The sequence below is a fragment of the Ovis canadensis genome, chromosome 2 (genome assembly GCF_042477335.2).
Source record: "Ovis canadensis isolate MfBH-ARS-UI-01 breed Bighorn chromosome 2, ARS-UI_OviCan_v2, whole genome shotgun sequence".
Lineage (NCBI taxonomy): Eukaryota > Metazoa > Chordata > Mammalia > Artiodactyla > Bovidae > Ovis > Ovis canadensis.
In genome coordinates this window covers 103,615,710-103,634,048 of record NC_091246.1, presented here as the reverse complement: position 1 = coordinate 103,634,048, position 18,339 = coordinate 103,615,710, and the positions used below count along the sequence as shown (strand labels likewise).

The 18,339-nt window shown below is 47.6% G+C and overlaps 1 protein-coding gene across 3 annotated transcripts in view; it reads right to left on the bottom strand.

The window, feature by feature from the left end:
- Positions 1-18,339, bottom strand: part of EXTL3 (exostosin like glycosyltransferase 3) — a 133,299-nt gene that overhangs the window by 26,891 nt on the left and 88,069 nt on the right. For all 3 annotated transcript variants that reach the window (XM_069576704.1, XM_069576705.1, XM_069576703.1), the window contains 2 exons: positions 14,475-14,566; positions 10,121-12,747 (listed from right to left, as the gene is read on the bottom strand). In XM_069576704.1, the coding sequence (XP_069432805.1) occupies positions 10,121-12,268 (2,148 nt within the window). In that variant the 5' untranslated portion in view covers positions 12,269-12,747; positions 14,475-14,566. The remainder of the gene's footprint in view (positions 1-10,120; positions 12,748-14,474; positions 14,567-18,339) is intronic.

Sequence of the window (18,339 nt, the reverse complement as noted above, 5' to 3'; positions counted from 1 at the left end):
TCAGGGCAAAGCAAAAGACCCCGAAACCCATCTTGCCCTGCAGCACGTCTCAACAAGATGAAAATCTCCGCGCTCACAGCCTGGACCTCCCTAGCTTGGGTTCAGCAGTGACAGAGCAAGGGCACTGACGCCCGGGTCCGGAGAAAGAGAGGACCGAGCAGGGGTAGGCGGCCAGGGGCTCAACCCCCGGGAAGGGGGAGGGTGGCCACGGAGCAGGGGTCAACTGCCAACATCCAGCGACGGTAAAATGCCATCTGAGGCTTAAGACACACCCAATTTCAGAGATGTGGAAATGTAAAGTAACGCCCACCCTGGGTCAGTGGACCTTGGCAGTTGCACACTGTAACGCCTGCCCCCACAATCTACCCTGGGATCTTTCACGTTACTTTCCAAGCGCACCCAGCATTCACTCAACACAGAACGGCAATGCTGCCAGTTCAGCGGAACAGAGCTTTCCCTCAACCCTACCAGGGAATACACACCGCTTAAAACGAAGAAAACAATCGGTAAAACATCCGGTTACTGAATGTTCAATTGTAGGTCACCAATTCTGTGGGTCAATCACCAGGAGGATCGTCTATACCACAGTTAACAATTCAGGGCCTTCCCTGATGGCACAGTGGATAAGAAGCCGCCTGCCGACGCAGGGCACATGGGTTTGACCCCTGGTCTGGGAAGACCCCACGTGCCATAGAGCAACTAAGTGCACGCGGTACGACTGCTGAGCCTGCATTCTAGAGCCTGCGAGCCGCACCAGTGAAGCCCGTGCCCCTGGGGTCTGTGCTCTATGAGAAAAGCCTCCACAATGAGAAGCTCTCACATCACAAGGAAGCGTAGCCCCCACTCACTGTAACTACAGAAAGCCCACAAGCAGCAACGAACACTCAGCAGAGCCAAAAAGAAAAGGAAAAACAAAAAAAATCCAGGACACAGCACAGAGCTCTATTACTCAAAGTGTGATCCCAAGGTCAACAACAACATGGGCGTCACCCGAGACCCCATTAAAAAGGCAGAACCGCCAGCCTTCCTAAACCTACCAAGCCAGGACCTGCGTTTTAACAAGATCTCCAGAGTGAGTCCCAGGCACGCCGCACTTTGAGAGGCGCTGGGACAGAGGGGAAAGCGTGGCTTTGGAGTCAACCAGAAAAATGTGAGTTCAGATTTCAATTCTATCACTTACTACACACATGAACCTGGGTAAGCAACCTCCGCGCTGAGTCGACACAGCCCCATGTTGAGCGAAAAACGGGAGCTATTTACCAGCCACATTTGACAACGCTACAGTCAACTCCTTCACCTAAACTTCAGAAACAACAATAAAAACTAAAAGCATCATGCTGTGATACCTAGAACACAGCCAAACTTTCTGTCTCATTACAAAGCGAATCCAGTCAAGAGGACCTGCCTGTCCCGTGGAAAAGCGAGACGGGGCGGAAGGTCTCCTATCAACTGTGTGTTGGCCTAGATTTCACATTCAGTTTTTTAGCACGTTTATCAAAGTTCATTAAGAGGCAGGTCCATTAAGAACAAGTCCTCTGGATTCAGGAATACAGCACGTGTTCTGTCTCAGCTCATCCTGGCATTACTCCTCGGGGCTGGGCAACAGCAAGATCTTCAGGGTAAGGGAGCTGAATCTGAATAAAGGAGAAGGTTTCCAGGGTTCAGAGACACAGAGTCAAGAACAGCAGCAGCCCGCTTGTGGCTAACCCGCAAGAAACTCCGGTCAGCAGGTCTGCTGTAAGGGTTCTCAGCGAGGAGCGGCTGTGACCCCCAAGGGACACGACAGTATCTGTGCACACGTTCGGTTGTCACCACTGGGTGGCCGGCGGCTTACTTGCCCTTAGTGGGCAGAGGCCAGGGATGCTGCTAAATCCCACGCTACACAGGGCTGCTCCCCACAGCAGAGAACTATCCAGCCCAAATGCCACTGCGCCATTTTCAGAATCAACCACCAGGAGAGAGCAAAGCCAACTCTGAATACACGTAATTCGTAATGTAAGCACGTCCCCTCTTTCTCATAACCAAAAAGAGATTTCTGCCTTTACAAAGTTCGCAAATACAAACTAAAATCAAAGGATGAGGGGAGGGTGGGAGAAGTAAAAGCTTTCTTTGGGACTTTCCTGATGGTCCAGTGGCCAAGACTTGAAGCTCCCAATGCAAGGGGCCTGGGTTCAATCCCAGATCCCACATACCACAACTTACGGTCCCACATGGCACACCTAAGACCCAGCGCAGTCAAATAAATAAATTAAAATTTTCTTTTAGAAAAAGCTTTCTTCTACCAGTTTTGCTTCAGAGCTGTAGTGCTTAATGGCTAGACAAAAGCTCAGCAAATCAACCGTTATCCATTCTGGCACCAGAATCAGAAGGACAAAGAGATCCAAATATCTGTAATGCAAACACGCAGAACAGCCTGGGCCTCTAAGGATGTCACAGAGGGCAGATCAAACGCGAAAGAAGTGAGTCAGCCAGAAGTAAGGTGCCACGTTCAGGAAACACTCTCACTTCTGTCGATGTCGTTTTCTTTCAAATTAAAACAATGCTCTCCCCACTCCCTCAACACTGGCAATTTTTTTTCACGGCTTATGACTACAGCTCAGTGACTTGTGAACATGAAGACTGACCTCAAGCTACGGATTTAGCTACTGGTATGGCACTGACCAGAACATACAGGGCACGGTGCCTGCCATACAGAAGATGCCCCACCAGCGTCCACAAATGAAGAAACAAACAGGAAACAGGACCTAACTTAGCCCTGTCCCATCCACGTGTTCAGAATAGGGAATAAAGACTTGAGAAGTTTATATGTCAGCTATAAACAAGGATTATACGGAAACCTCTTAGTATCCGATCTAGTTTTCTAGAGCCAAAAAAAAAATCCATCAACCTACAACAGTCAAGGTCAGGAGCAGTGCTCAGTAATGCTCTTTTTCCTGTTTCACACATAATACTCGCTGATGATGGCTCCCTAGTCCTCTCTTCACCTTCATTCGTGAAGGTGGCCGTCTTCTCACCACAATAGAATAGGGCAACAAGCACAACCTAGACGCCTACTATATGCAAATCCGTGAGGTGTCTGCTTCATACAAAAACATACAAAAAACAAGCAGTATCTTCAGTTAACATTCAACCCGGGTTCTGAGGAATTCTGGAGTTTATGAATGATACAAGAACTACTACTTAAATAGAATCCTTTCTGCCAATACGTGAACTAACCATTTGGGTTCTAAATTCAGGTAGAATCAGCAAATCCACATTAATTAGCCAAGTATCATTCACCTAGTAAGTATTTAATTAGCTATCATGACAAGTCCTTTCCCAATTAGTAGCAAACCGCTCAGTATCTGGGGGCTTCCCCCGTGGCTCGGGGGTCAAGAACCTGCCGGCAATGCAGGAGACACAGACTCAGCCCCAGGTCAGGAAGATTCCCAGGAGGGAAGATTCTCAGGAGGAAGAAACGGCAACCCTCTCCAGTATTCTTGCTGGGAAAAATCCCATGGACAGAGGAGCCTGGCGGGCTAGCCAGCAAGAAACGAAGCCTTTAACGGCCCAGCTGGCAGAGGCCCAAGCCTGAACTGTGATGACTCTTGAGTTAACAACACTGCTGGGTTCTCCGCCAGCCTTCCTCAGCAGACTCCTGGGGCAACAGGACTAAAATAACCACCGTGGCATGACATTAAGTTCCCCAGACAGAACCTGCCTTGTTCAATTCTAGTATCAAGGACTGGGAGAGAGGGGGAAAAGGGCTGAAAAACCACCTCGTATCTCCACAATCTTCTCTTGGGCAACATAGCGCGTTCTGGCCTCATCTCCAGAGACCTTGGAGACCCCCACGGCAGTGTGATACACTTCTCTCTGAATCACCATCTCCACCATGACTGCCCCATCCAGGCCGCCAGCACCCCTCACCTGGGCTCCTGCAATAGCCTTTCAACTGTGTCTGCTCTTTCCCCCACCATCCTACAGTATCGTATTTGTCTCTGCTCAAAACCCTCCCCTCGCACCCTCACACACTGAGAATAAACCTTCAGTCCTCACCACGGCCTGCATGTGCTGCCTGTCTCCTCCGCGCTCCTCTCAAGCTCTACCCTGGATCACTCCACCCAGCGTACACAGGGTCCCCCTGCCGTGGCCTGAGCACGACAAGCTTCCTGCACTTACTGTTCTCGGTACATCCCCCCAGAGTTTACATAGTCCACTCTCCCACTTCCCTCAGGCTTCTGCTCAAATGTCACCTCTTCAAGACAGTCCTCCTAGGCACCCTATTTAAAGGAGCTGTACCCTTTACAGAGAAGGGAACTAAAAATTAAGAATTGAGGGATTCGGCTGTCAGGGACCTAAAAACAAGCGAGTACACGGCATAGAGATGGAGAGTGTTTTGAGCGGGCAAGACTACACGGTGAACAACAAAGTCCCCTTTGGAAAACTCCAAAAGGACCGATTTCGATGGTCTCATTTCCACAGGATGCTCCAACAAGGCCACCCTGTGTACTACTTTCCAGAATGTAAAGCAGAGTGAAAAAGATGTGTTAATTGGTCAGAATAAAGCAGTAACTTGAACCAATATTTTGGGTGGGGCCGTGTATCAAAGACCAGCTGGAGGCTCCTGCCCACCCAGACGCAGCCTCTTGCTGACGGCAACATTAACTCTGGACAAAAATACCAAAAGATTATTACCTGAAGACACCAGAGTAAGCAGAAGGCGACACATTATGAAGGGGAGCCAAAATTTAGGAAGGCATTACTGACGTGAGGAGAAGCACCACTTTCACCTTGAGCATAGACCAGAGCTGGTACCAAGGAGGATAGCTTAAACTTGCATACAGCACCCAAGCTGTTCCGGCCTGAGGAATAAGAGGGAAGAGCCTGGGGCAACCACAACCCCTGGAAGAAAGGGGCTGCAGCAGAGAGAGACCAGATAGGAGAGCTCCAAGTTCTGTGTATAAACCGCCCGGTCTCCAGGTCACCCCAGAACCATGTAGTCTTTCTGCGGTTCACAAGCAGACCAGCTACAGACAAAAAGGCTGAACTAACATTTGTGTTGCCACCCAAGAGAACTTGCTGTCCAACCAAATTAACTTCCGGCTAAAACTAAAAGCTCAACACTTTTCAGAGAAATAAAACAAAATCCACAGTCTTCGCAACATTCACAATTTAATACAAAACTGTTTGCTGTACAAAGAACCAGAAGAACATGACCCCCAATTACAATGAATACTCAACCCGTATGTTGGAATTAGCAGGCCAAGATTTTAAAGCAGCTAACATAACTGCGCTCACTGAAGTGAAGTAGGGACTTCCTGGGGGGTCCAGCAGTTAAGAATCCGCCTTCCAGTGCAAGGGACGTAGGTTCGATCCCTGATCAGGGAAATGGCAAGGAGCAAGAAAGCCCGTGTGCTTAACTACTGAGCCCCTACGCTCCAGAGCCCCTGTGCCCCAACTGGTGAATCCATGCACAGCAATGAAAGATCCCACATGAACCAATGAAGACTCCACGCGCTGCAACTAAGACTCAACGCAGCCAAATAAATAAAATACCTTTAAAAAAAAAAACTTTTAAACGAGGTGTACTCAGAATGGGGGAAACGAAGCAGGAGATCTCAGGAGAGAGACAGAAACTACTGCGTTAAAAACACGAAAACTCTTAAACTGGGAAACACAGTGTCTGAAATTTAAAACTGGCTCCATAAAATAAAGAGCAGTGTAGACATCAAAGTCAGTACACGTGACGACATATCAATAGAAATTATCAAAGATAAAAAATGATTTTTAAACAATGAACAGAGCTGCCAAAAACGGCAAGACAGTATCAAAATGCCTAGTATAAAGGACAAATAAAATTGTAAAATATTTTTTTAAATGCCTAGTATACCCAGAATGAAGTCCCCAAAGAGGAAGAAAATACCTGAACAGTATTGAATAAAAAACTGCCCAAATATAATTTTAAAATACATAAATTACTAGATTTAAGAGCCTTGCTGTTGTTTAGTTGCTAAGTGTTGTCCCACTCTGTGACCCCATGGACTGTAGCCCACCAGGCTCGTCTGTTCATGAGATTTCCCTGGCAAGAATACTGGAGTGAGTTGCCATTTCCTTCTCCAGGGGATCTTCCCCACCCAGGCATCGAACCCACATCTCCTCCACTGGCAGGCGGGTTCTTTATCACTGAGCCACCTGGGATAAGCCCTTAAGAGACTAAGTGAAACCCAATCAGAACACAGATCAAAGAACACCACGCAGACAAATATCACAGTCAAACTGCTGGAAACCACATGTATAGAAAAAGTCTTCAAAGTGGCCAGAGAAAAATAACACACTACCTATGGGGAAATAAACATTTGAGAAATCACTGACTATCACTACCAACAACGGCGGCCAGGAAACAGTGGAAATCTTTAAGATGCATGAGAGTGCTGACTCCCCCCGACCCCCACCTCCCCACCCCCGAGAAGGGAGCTTTTCAAAAGGCAGGCCTTCAAATCCCCTGGCCCAACGCCACCCTCCATTTGACTTCCATTCAACATTCATGTCATTCCACCCAAGGAGCTAAGAAGCCCGATTCGACTGCTCACAAACGAGCAAGAGACAGAACGATGCCTCTGGTGCAGCCCTCCCTGCCATCCAGCTGAGAGACCCACCGCAGCTGGTGGCACGCACCCCACCTCCCTGCGGGCAGGCGGTCAATTCGCCCAGGCCCCACCCAACCTCAATGGAAATTCTCCTTACATAAAGCGTTCCGGGCAGGAGGGTGGCAGTGAAAACCACACTTACTCTCAGCCAGACCCAGAGTAGCTTCCCCCTTGCTACCTAAGTAATGGAAAAGAGAGAGGGGTTTCACCACAGACCCCAGTAGGTACTCCTGAGACAAGCCTGCTCTCTACTTGAACACCGAGGGCTCAACAGACTTCACAGCCCACAGACAGACAGCATGTGTGCCCGCTGCTACGATGGCACCGAGAAGAGACCCACAGACGGCCCAACATGTTCTGAAGTGGCAGGTAGGCTCCTGGGTTGCTTCTTTTAGCTCAAATCATCTTCCCGGAAGGAATGGAACCTGAAAGACTGCCTAGTCACCTTAGAGAGATCTACTGTTAACTAGAACAAAATGAACAAAGAGGTCACGTCTGCATCCTCGGTGGAAAACCCATTCTGAGATGGCTCCTAACACTACCATTTCCCACCCTCCCAGCCCGCCCTGATAGCTCTGTGCCCCAGAGGGCGGCAGGTCAACTGCTGCCCAAAAACCCTGCCTCTCTTACATACTGAATAGAAAGCAGTCCAAATGTTTAGAGAATGGGGTGAAATCTTCCAGCTTAAAAGAGTTTCTTCTTTTTTCACAGAAACTAGGAGGAAATAGAAAAGTGTACCACTAATACGGACAAGCTATTCAGAGCTGCCCCCGGCCTGGAGAGTTTCTGGTCCTTTCTGACTAAGCATGGCACTGCTGCAATAAGAGGCTCGGTAATCAAGAGAACGACTTATTTCCCGCCAGAATTAAAATGAAGGACTCATCCTGGCAAGCGCTCCGCTGCACTTCAGACACTGTTAACCGTGGCGGCATCAGCTTCTCCACGCCGCTAACAAATTTACAGAAAACTCAGCAAAATGGAAAACACAGGCTGCTTTGCTAATGAGCAGCATCGACCTTTCACAGAACGATTTTTTTTTTTTTTTAATTTTGATGACATTCAAAAAGTTGTAACTAGGAAAGAAAAAACATGAAATGTATTTAGGAAGAAGTCTATAGAGAAATCTATAGACTTTTACAAAGCTTTCTTAATATACAATATAAATTCTGGGGTCAAAAGTTTGCAGAACCCTACAGTCTTTGAAGAGTCTCTGATTATAAATTCAATTAATTAAAATACAAGAAAAGATTAGCAGCAGTAGGAAGAAAGTAGCAGCATTTGTTAAAAAAAAAAAAGAAAAGAAAACAAAGATTTGTACAAGAGAAGAGAGGTAGTACCAGTTATGACACAAGGGAAATTAAGTCGTGGGTACAAGGAGGTTTATCAGTGAAGTGAGTCCTTAACATAAGCAGAACATCCATGCTGACTTCCATCTCCTCTGACATGAAGGAATAAATAGGAATCAAATAATTATTGAGCACTTTTCCAGTATATTAAAAAGCAGAGACATTACTTTGCCAACAAAGGTCCGTCTAGTCAAAACTATGGTTTTTCCAGTGGTCATGTATGGATGTGAGAGTTGGACTATAAAGAAAGTGGAACACCAAAGGATTGATGCTCTTGAACTGCGGTGCTGGAGAAGACTCTTGAGAGTCCCTTGGACTGCAAGGAGATCCAATCAGTCCATCCTAAAGGAAATCAGTCCTGAATATTCATTGGAAGGACTGATGCTAAAGCTGAAACTCCAATACTTTGGCCACCTGATGCAAAAAACTGCCTCAGTGGAAAAGACCCTGATGCTGGGCAAGACTGAAGGCTGGAGAAGGGGTTGACAGAGGATGAGATGGTTGGGTGGCATCACTGACTCAATGGATGTGAGTTTGAGGAAACTCCAGGAGTTAGTGATGGATAGGGAGGCCTGGTGTGCTGCAGTCCATGGGGTCACAAAGAGTCCGACACCACTGAGCGACTGAACTGACTACTTGCATTATCTTAGTGAAAGAAAGAGAAAGTCACTCAGTCATGTCAGACTCTTTGCAACCCCATGTACTATACAGCCCATGGAATTCTCCAGGCCAGAATGCATGGGTACCCTTTCCCTTCTCCAGAGGATCTTCCCAACCCAGGGATCGAACCCAGGCCTCCAACACTGCAGGTGGATTCTTTAGCAGCTGAGCCAACTTGGCTTCAGGGAAGCCCAAGAATACTGGAGTGGGTAGCCTACCCCTTCTCCAGCGTTATCTTCCCAACCCAGGAATCAAACCAGGGTCTCCTGCACTGCAGGCAGATTCTTGGGTCTCCTGCATTCCAGGCAGATTCTTTACCAACGAGCTATCAGGGAAGCCCTGTATTATCTTAGATCCCTCTTTAATCCTGAAGTCAAAGGAGTTAATTAACTTATCAAAGATTACAAAATGACTATTTAATCCTAGGTCTCTATTGTGCCAAAACTCATACTTTCCCATATACCATGATGCTGCTTAGGAAACATTTCATGTGAATTAGCTCCTCAATAAAATAAATATTTTAAAAACTGGTCTAGTCTAAACGTTCCCCTTCAAGGCAAATTCTTTCTAAAAACGACCAATTTTCTTAAGAAAGCGTCTAGCAGTGATGGCTCATCAGACTTTGGCCCTTCTTTGCTACCTTTTCTGGAAAGTACCTGTGCTACATGGTAAACTGTTGCCATGTGGCTTGAGACTTGTTCTTAGGCCTCACATTTAAGAGAAATGGGTGATCTCCTATTTCTAGACGGGCAAACTTACAACAGAAGGTGGATAAGCAAAGTACTCAGAACTAAAGCTCTACCCTGCATATTTGGCTATTACTTTTCCTGTAGAATACGTCATCCTAACCATAACAGAGAAGAGTTTTATGAGAATGAAACTACAGAAAAGGTCCAAGGTCTCCAAATCCTAAAATATCAAACCCTGACGCCAGTCTCCCAGAGGACTTGCAGACCATCCTGTGAAATAGAACAGGTCTCCTTCCTAAACCCTTAGGGAGGTGATTAAAACCACAGCTCCTGGAATTAGGCACACTAAAAGCTCAGCTGCTCCACAAATGTAATAGTGACTTTGGGCAAATTAATTAACATGTCTAAGCCTCAGTTTCCACAGAAGAAATCATACTAATCATACTAACTTACTGTAAGTTCTATAAACTCTAAAATTATGACTGCTTCTTACACGTCAGCTTTTCACCATCATTCTCATCATCAGCCCCTTTGTAAGGGCAGAGAAGATGTCTACGAGGTCAATGACAGGGTTTTATAAACCTTCAGGGGGCCAGTATCAGTCTCCCTGTGGGACCGTCTTAGGGGCCTTTGGAAGTGAGCAGCAGAGAACTGGCAAGACGTGAAAGAACTGAACTAGAAGCAAGGGAAAGGATCTGAATAGGTTAACAAAAAAGATAGCATCTTTACGGGAAAGAGAGCAAGAATGAACTAGCCTCTGGCGCGGTAAACAAACCGCTCGCGGCTCTATCATTACCATGATGGGGACCCCAATGTCAGGCCACACCAGGTCCTCTGATGGCAGCTTGGGCGAATTCCACACCACCACGACCTTGTTCAGGTAAGGGAGGCCGTTCAGCCTCTCTAAGGAGTTCATGAGCACCTCCTCCCGCTCGTAAGTCAACATTACCACCGTGAACTGCTCCCGAGGGACGTTGCCTCCCAGCGCCGCCTGAAACTCCTTGCCGGAGCCCCCGGCCCCGCCGCCAATGGGCCGGAATCCGGTCCCTGAGCCCAGGAACTTGGCCTCCGAGGGCAGCACGGGGTCAAAGGGCGTGTGGGGGAAGAGATGGAAAGGCCCCGGGGCGGAGTTCCAGCTGCGGTAGAGGTCGGTGACGGTGAGCGTGAAGTTGCGGAGGTACTTGGGCGAGGCGTACGGCGGCTCGGTCTCCACCGGGCCCAGGTCCAGGTCCCCGGTGTCCGCCATGTTGGGGTCGGTGCCGGCCGCCTTGCCCGAGCGGTGCGGGATCTCGGCCGCCGCCTCCTCCCGGATGGGAGCGGCTGGGATCTGGATGCGCGTCCGGATCACGGCCAGCACGGTGCTGAAGATACTGTCCGTGGTGGAGAAGTAGGTCTCCCAGAGGAAGCGGCCCTGGCGCCGCATGGCCAGCAGGTCGCTGTCCGAGAGGCTCCGCAGCAGGAAGTGGACCTCGGTGACCCGCGGCTTGGGCACCACCAGCGCCGCCTCGCTCCACTGCAGCACGTCCTGGTAGGGGAGCTGCACGTGCTCCCCCAGCACCACCGGGACAGCCCCGACCTCCAGGGCCTCGAAGAGCCGGGTGACGCACCCCGAGGACACGAGCAGGCGCGGGTCCCCCGGCGTGATGATGAGGGCGAAGGTGGAGAGCTTCAGGAGCTCCAGGCGGTCCTCCCGCTCGCCGCACAGCGCCCACTCGGTCGGCAGGCTGGCTCTCGGCTGGCTCTTGCAGGTGAATTCCACCAGGACCTGATCGAGCTTGCTGTCCTGGACGGCCTTGAGGGTGGCGATGATCCGATCGTCGTAGTCGGCCGGGGGGTCCCCCTCCATCTCCTCCTCAAAGGAGCGGGCCTCCTGAAGGCTGGATCTCAGTGACTCGATCTTCTCGCCCTGGAAGGTGAAGAGGTATTTCCGCTTCACTGGCACCTGTGGTGGGATTTCCATGAAGTTGGGCTCCGACATGGCGTGGACTAGGGGCGACACCACCAAGTCAAAGCCAGGCCGGTACTGGGCCGCATAGAAGGTGGACTGGGCCACCATGGCCCGGCCGGTGCTGACGTTGTACAGTAAGTTCTGGGTGTCCAACTTCCGAGACAGGCTGAGGATGACGTGGTTGTGGCCATCCCTCCGCCAGTGCGGGAGGGAGGACAGCTGCTTCTCCAGGTCGGCGGGCCGCAGCACAGCGGGCTCCTGCATCTCCCCAACTAGGATCACATACAGGCAGGCGATGTCCGCGTTGTCGGTGACATAAACGTTGGCTCGGGCCGTGGCCTGGAACGCCTGCTTGACCAAGGGGTCCAGGTAGCTGCCAAAGGCGAACTGGTCACTGTCATAAACATAGACGGGGAAACCAGAGGTCAGAGGGCACCGGGAATAATCGAAGCAATTGTGCAGCCGGCAGCCCCGCTGGGCCTTGGGGGGCGGGAGGCCAGCCTCATCCTTCTCCGGAAGCAGGCGGATGGGCAGGGAGAGCTTGGGCTGGTTCTGCGCCACCAGCTCCTTGTAGGAATGCTCTGTCTGGCTGATGACGTTCTTGAGCTGGAGCAGGTCCTGCTTGGCATTCTCGATGCTCTTCTTACAGGCCTCAATCTTCAGGTTCAGCTTGGCGACCTCACTGTTCAGCTCCTGCCGCTTGGCTTCCAGCTGCAGGAGCTCCTCGCTCACCGACTCGCGGATGCGGCAGAGGTCCAGCACGTGCTTCACCTCGCAGAGCTCGCTGCCAGCCCGTGGGCCGAAGATGCGCTTGCCCGCCTCGTCCGCCTCGTCCAGGGTGGTGAGATAATAGTGAGCGATGAGGGGGAAGAACACCAGGATGATGAAGAGCGTGAAGCTGAGCCACGTGAGCCGGATGCGGTTGGACCAGCGCAGCATGCAGGTCTGACCTCCGTTCCCCGCTCCCCCATTCCGCAACATGGTATAGCCCGTCATGAGTCCCTCTGCGGCTCCTGCCCGCGCTGGTCACGTTGGCTCACTCGCCATAACCACGGGCTTGTAGTGGGCCAGGCTCAGCCTCTTCTCACTCAACACGCTTTCCGGAGAGTTAGTGTGCTCCCTGGACAAGGCACCAAGTAGAATGGAAATTTCATCTTCCTCAGCTGTGACTGAAATGGTCTCTGACCCTACTCCAGCAGATTCTGAGCTCTAGCTGTAGGCCAAAGAACATGTCCTTAATCTTTGTCAAAAGGCAGAGGGTACCACATGGTTGTTGAGGTGGGAGGGAGAACCCTGGTGGTGGAGCCGGGGAAAAATACCCTGGAATCAGACAGACCTCCTCAACTGCCATAGCTCTTGTTCCTTGGTTTCGCTGACCAACACATATGCATAGTTACTTTTCACAGTTATACGGTAGCTGGTTAGAACAGAAATAAATGCCAGCCTCTTAACAGTGTCACTGCCAACATTCAGGCCTGCAAAAGAAAGAGACGTGTGTCAGTCTTGAAGACCTTATGCTCAACAACCTTGCTTCCCCACTTCTGAAACTTCCTAGAAAATGCCTAACTCTTTTAAGACGGAACAATGGTTGGATCACTGGTGTGTGCCTCGCAGAACATTTTAAGTCCAACACAGGTTTTATTTTTTGGCATGGATATTGTACTTGGAGTTATTAATAGTAAGAGATGGATTAGGTAATTGTCCAAAAGCAGTTCAGACACACCCACTTTCTTCCTATTAGAGCCCTATAAAATGATTAGTAGCTACATTCAACAGAGGGCAAAAATGTTCCTAACAATTTGTTATTTGAGACTTAGGCATCCTGGTGAGACAGAGAAACACCCTTCTATTTATGTTCATTACTGACAGGAAAATTGCCTCTTTAAGTTTTGGGGAAAAGCAAAAAAAAAAAAACACCTCTGTGAGGAGCTCCATTTATTATATTCAAAGTGGGGGAAAAGAGCTGAAGAGAACTCTCTGGATCTTCACCAGCAGTGGGTGCAGTAATCCAGGGACAAAAATGTATTCCCCAGTTTGCTTCTCATTTATCTTCTATATAAATAGTAACTTGGTCTTTCAGAAAGAATGCTGTACTTAGAAATGGGGGTTTTATTTCTTATCTTTTACAGAGATTTGCTGTGAGACTTTAGGCCTCAGGTTTCTAATCTCCCAAAACAGAGATAAATGTGTAGAGATAACAATACATTGTGTTGCTATGAAAATAAAGGGCGATACTTTAGGTTAATAAATCTTGAACCAGCATTCCCAGTCCTTTTCTCTTACCAAACTTTACTATCACGAGTTATAAAAGTTTTGCACTTGCTTTCTCCTCAATTTCAGTACATCTAGAAGTGAAAAAAAAAAAAAGAAAAAAGGGCTTCCCTGGTGTCTCAGATGGTAAAGCGTCTGCCTGCAATGCAGGAGGCCTGGGTTCGATCCCTGTGTCTGGAAGATCCCCTGGAGAAGGAAATGGCAACCCACTCCAGCATTCTTGCCTGGAAAATCCCATGGTCAGAGTAGCCTGATAGGTTACAGTCCATGGGGTCACAAAGAGTTGGACACGACTAAGAGACTTTACTTCATGCCAAAAATACCTCCAATTTCCTTCATTCATTTCCTCCAAAGAGTATTTATTCATCATACTCTTTTCATGTCTAAGACATGCTAAGTATAACTGTGGGAGAAGCTAGGATGTAAAATAGTCTTTGACCTCAGGGAACTACTTTAGCCTAAAAAGACACAGACAAACAGCAAGGATACTACCCCAAGACAGTATAAAATGAGGGGTTTTTTACGGATGCTCAGTCACTCTCTCTAGCTTCCACCTTTGCTAACCATGTATAACTATTAAATGTTTAATAGAGTCATCTCTCCTTTTAGATAAAAATAGAAAGTGATGACAATGTTACTAAGAGGTTTGAGTAAGCAGACCATGAGATAAGGACAACAAAACCCAAATAATAGTCAATCATGGAAAAAACCTAAACTTGGGTAATTTAGTTTAGCGCTTACCAAATATCCATGTAGGTCAATATTTCTAAAGCATTATCCTTTTAATTCAAATGTTTAAAATATCCTTTTTTGTTTTCAAAATAAAAAAATGTGCTCTGCGTTTATGAGCAAATCCTAACAAAGTAAGGATGGGGTGGAGGAAAACAAGTGGCAAGATCCAGGCAACTTGGCTGCCCCATCCCCTGCTTACCCGGTGGCTCAGGCCCCTCCTGTCTCTGATTCACACAGCACTGCACTTCGGTGTATCATCTCCTGAAGCAGTGAACTCCGGGGCTTGCTCTCCTGATAGGAGAGAGAGAGGTGACAAGCTATTAGGAAAATACTCAATACTGAAGAATTTATTTACTGTCCACCATGAAAAGGCTTTTCATGTATACAAGGCGTCACAGAATTTATTGTTCAAATGGAGACAGTATTTTAAGTGAAAAGGGGTCCTATCAATAAATACACTTGGACAATAAGCATAAATTGGCACTCTCAAAGGCAAACCATCCAGCTAGATGGTTACCTGTTTATGTGCTCCAAGAGGGAATAAACCAAAACACTAAAATGTAGAAAAGTCCTTACCTTTTACAAGTATATAATGAGATATTTACAGACGATTTATCTGGAATTTGCTTAAAAATAAATAGGACAAGGGTGGTGGTGAGAACTCTGGGGCATCAGTGAAACAAGATTAGTCATGGCCAGACTGCTGTTGACACTGAATGACAGGGAGACACGCGGGTCTGCTTTTCTATGTGTTTAACATTTTTCATATCAAAAACTCAGAAATAAACTGTACAGAGTCTAAACAAAATGTCTTTAAAAAGTCACCTGGAGACTGACTACACAATGTCATATTGCTAGCACCACCAACTTACAGTGAACAGAACTGGAAAAAGAAGCAAATGCCCTGATGGAAACCAGCAATTCAACACTGACTCTAAAATTTCTACCCCCATCAAGTTCCATCTCTTTCACTGGAATTAGGCAAAAGTGTCATGAGTGCTCTGAAGCTGAACTTTCTTTCCCAAACAGCTAAATCCATCATTTCACGCACAAAAGAAAAACAAAAACACTTGGACTCTCTTCTGCCATTCTCTGGAACACGACAGTGAAGGTACTGGGCTCTAGAAATAAACGTCACAGGGAAACACTGATGAGGAGCAGTCTCCTCACCGATGCAGCCCCACGTGCAGTGCACACGCCTCACTGATGCTGTCATCCGCCATGGCACTGAGCGCCCCACTTGTCAGCCTGCGCCCTACGGTGCCTTCTGCACGCAGCAACCGGAAGCACCGTCTTAAACTTTGAGTTCGGCCGTGGCTCTCCACTCCTTAAAAATGTTCAGTGCTCTCCCACTCCACTGCCAGGTCCTTCATAACCAGCTCCTCAAAGTCGCTCAGTCATGTCCAATTCTTTGCGACCCCATGGACTGTATAGTCCATGGAATTCTCCAGACCAGAATACTGGAATGGGTAGCCTTTCCCTTCTCCAGGGGATCTTCCCAACCCAGGGATCAAAGCCAGGTCTCCCGCATTGCAGGCCGATCCTTTACCAGCTGAGCCACAAGGGAAGCCCTGGCTCCCGACCACCAAACTACTCTCTCTCTCACATGATGTCCCCGCCACACATGCTTGCTCAACTTGAGCTGCACTGGCCTCCTTTCAGTTCCAACTGCCCAAGCTCTCAACTGCTTCAGAAGCTTTCTACCTGCTGATCTTTCCGTCTCAAACGCTCTTCCCCAGGCTCCTCTCTGGCTGACTCCTCCTCACCCTTCAGATTTTCACTTCTTGATATCCCCGTTTAAAGCAGCCTTTCTTAGCCCCTGACACTTTCTGGCACTGACCTACTGATCTCCATCATAATATCTCTTCCCTGACTTTTTATTACGTTTACTGCCTTTCACTTTCTTCTTCTCACAGCTATTTGTAAGGCCTCCTCAGACAACCATTTTGCCTTTTTGCATTTCTTTTTCTTGGGGATGGTCTTGATCACTGCCTCCTGTACAATGTCGTGAACCTCCGTCCATAGTTCATCAGGCACTCTATCTGATCTAATCCCTTGAATCTATTTGTCACTTCCACTGTATAATCATAAGGGATTTGATTTAGGTCATACTTGCATGGTCTAGTGGTTTCCCCCCCTTTCTTCAATTTAAGTCTGAATTTGGCAATAAGGAGTTCATGATGTGAGCCACAGTCAGCTCCTGGTCTTGTTTTTGCTGACTGTATAGAGCTTCTCCATCTTTGGCTGCAAAGAATGTAACCAATCCCAGTCCCTGGTAATATCTACTTTACTGTCTCTACAAACTTGCCTTTTCTAAATATTCATATGAGGAATACCATACAGTGTCTGTCCTTATGGAACTCACTTCACTTAACATGTTTCAGTGTCCATCTGTGTTGCAGCACAGAACTTCATCCTTCTTTTTGACTGAATAATATTCCATGGTAGGTATGTGCCGCCACTCTGTTTATCCCCTGAACTCTCGATGGATATTTGGGCACTGCCTGCCACTTGGTCAGACACTCAGCTCTCAGCTAATATTTGCCTAGCTTAACTTTTTCCATTCTTTTCCCAGCAAACATTCCACGTCTTTCCTTGTATTTTAGGTGCCCCTTAGAAACACTTGAGAACAAGATTTCATTCTTTTAATAGAACTCTAATTTAACAACCTTTGACTTTAAACTAGTGTTTGATCTACTTACACTTTTGTGATACATTAAGATTTACTAACAGTCTTCTGGAAGAGGGGTTACTTATCATTTTTTTTTACTTCCCATCTCTTTCCTGACTTTTAGTTGATAAGTTTGTTATGTTTTTTAAACCCTCCACCACATTACTTTGCCAACAAAGGTGTGTCTAGTCAAGGCTATGGTTTTTCCAGTGGTCATGTATGGCTAGGAGAGTTGGACTGTGAAGAAGGCAGAACACTGAAGAATTGATGCTTTCGAACTGTGGTGTTGGAAAAGACTTTTGAGAGTCCCTTGGACTGCAAGGAGATCCAACCAGCCCATTCTAAAGGAGATCAGTCCTGGGTGTTCTTTGGAAGGACTGCTGCTGAAGCTGAAACTCCAATACTTTGGCCACCTCATGCGAAGAGTTGACTCATTGGAAAAGACTCTGATGCTGGGAGGGATTGGGGGTAGGAGGAGCAGGGGACAACAGAGGATGAGATGGCTGGATGGCATCACTGATAGATGGACATGAGTTTGAGTGAACTCCGGGAGTTGGTGATGGACAGGGAGGCCTGGCGTGCTGCAATTCATGGGGTCGCAAAGAGTCGGACGCGACTGAACTGATTTGAACCAGTCTGGAAGTTATATATTCAATTTATGACTTTAGTTGAAAGTTTAACATTATGTCTAGTATTCTATCCCTCTTCTCAATTAATAAAAGATCTTTACCTATGACTGGAGCTTCCCTGGTGGCTCAGTGGTAAAGAATCCATCCGCCAAGCAGGACGCATTGAGTTCGATCCCTAGGTCGGGAAGATCCCCTGGAGAAGGAAATGGCAACCCACTCCAGTATTCTTGCCTGGGAAATCCCATGGACAAGGGAGCCTGACGGGCTATATAGTCCATGGGGTCGCAAAGAGTCGGACACGACTTAGCGACTAAACGACTTTACCTATGATGAGCTCTCTTGACTTGACATCAATATTGGCTGCTATTTTAGCTCCACCATGTTTCTACCCGCTCAACATTAGCCCTTACTATCATTAATGTGATTCGTGCTTGCTTTGATTCACCCACATATTTACCAAGCTCCTTATTCAGAGCTCCACTCCTTTTTACATTTCATTCCCTCCCTCTGGTTATTTCCTTTTTCCTAAAGTAGTTCCTCCAGTCACAGTCTGTTGGTGGTAAATTTTATGTGAAACACTTTATTTCACCCTAAATCCTAAATAAGGATCCAACTGCATGCACCCTTCTAGGGTAGTAATTCTTTTCCACCAACTGAAGAATCCTCTGGATTCTATTATTGTTGCTGAGAAGTGAGATGTCGGTCTAACTATTGTACCTTGTGGATAACCTGACTCTTCATGCTGGCTGTATGTAAGATCTCTT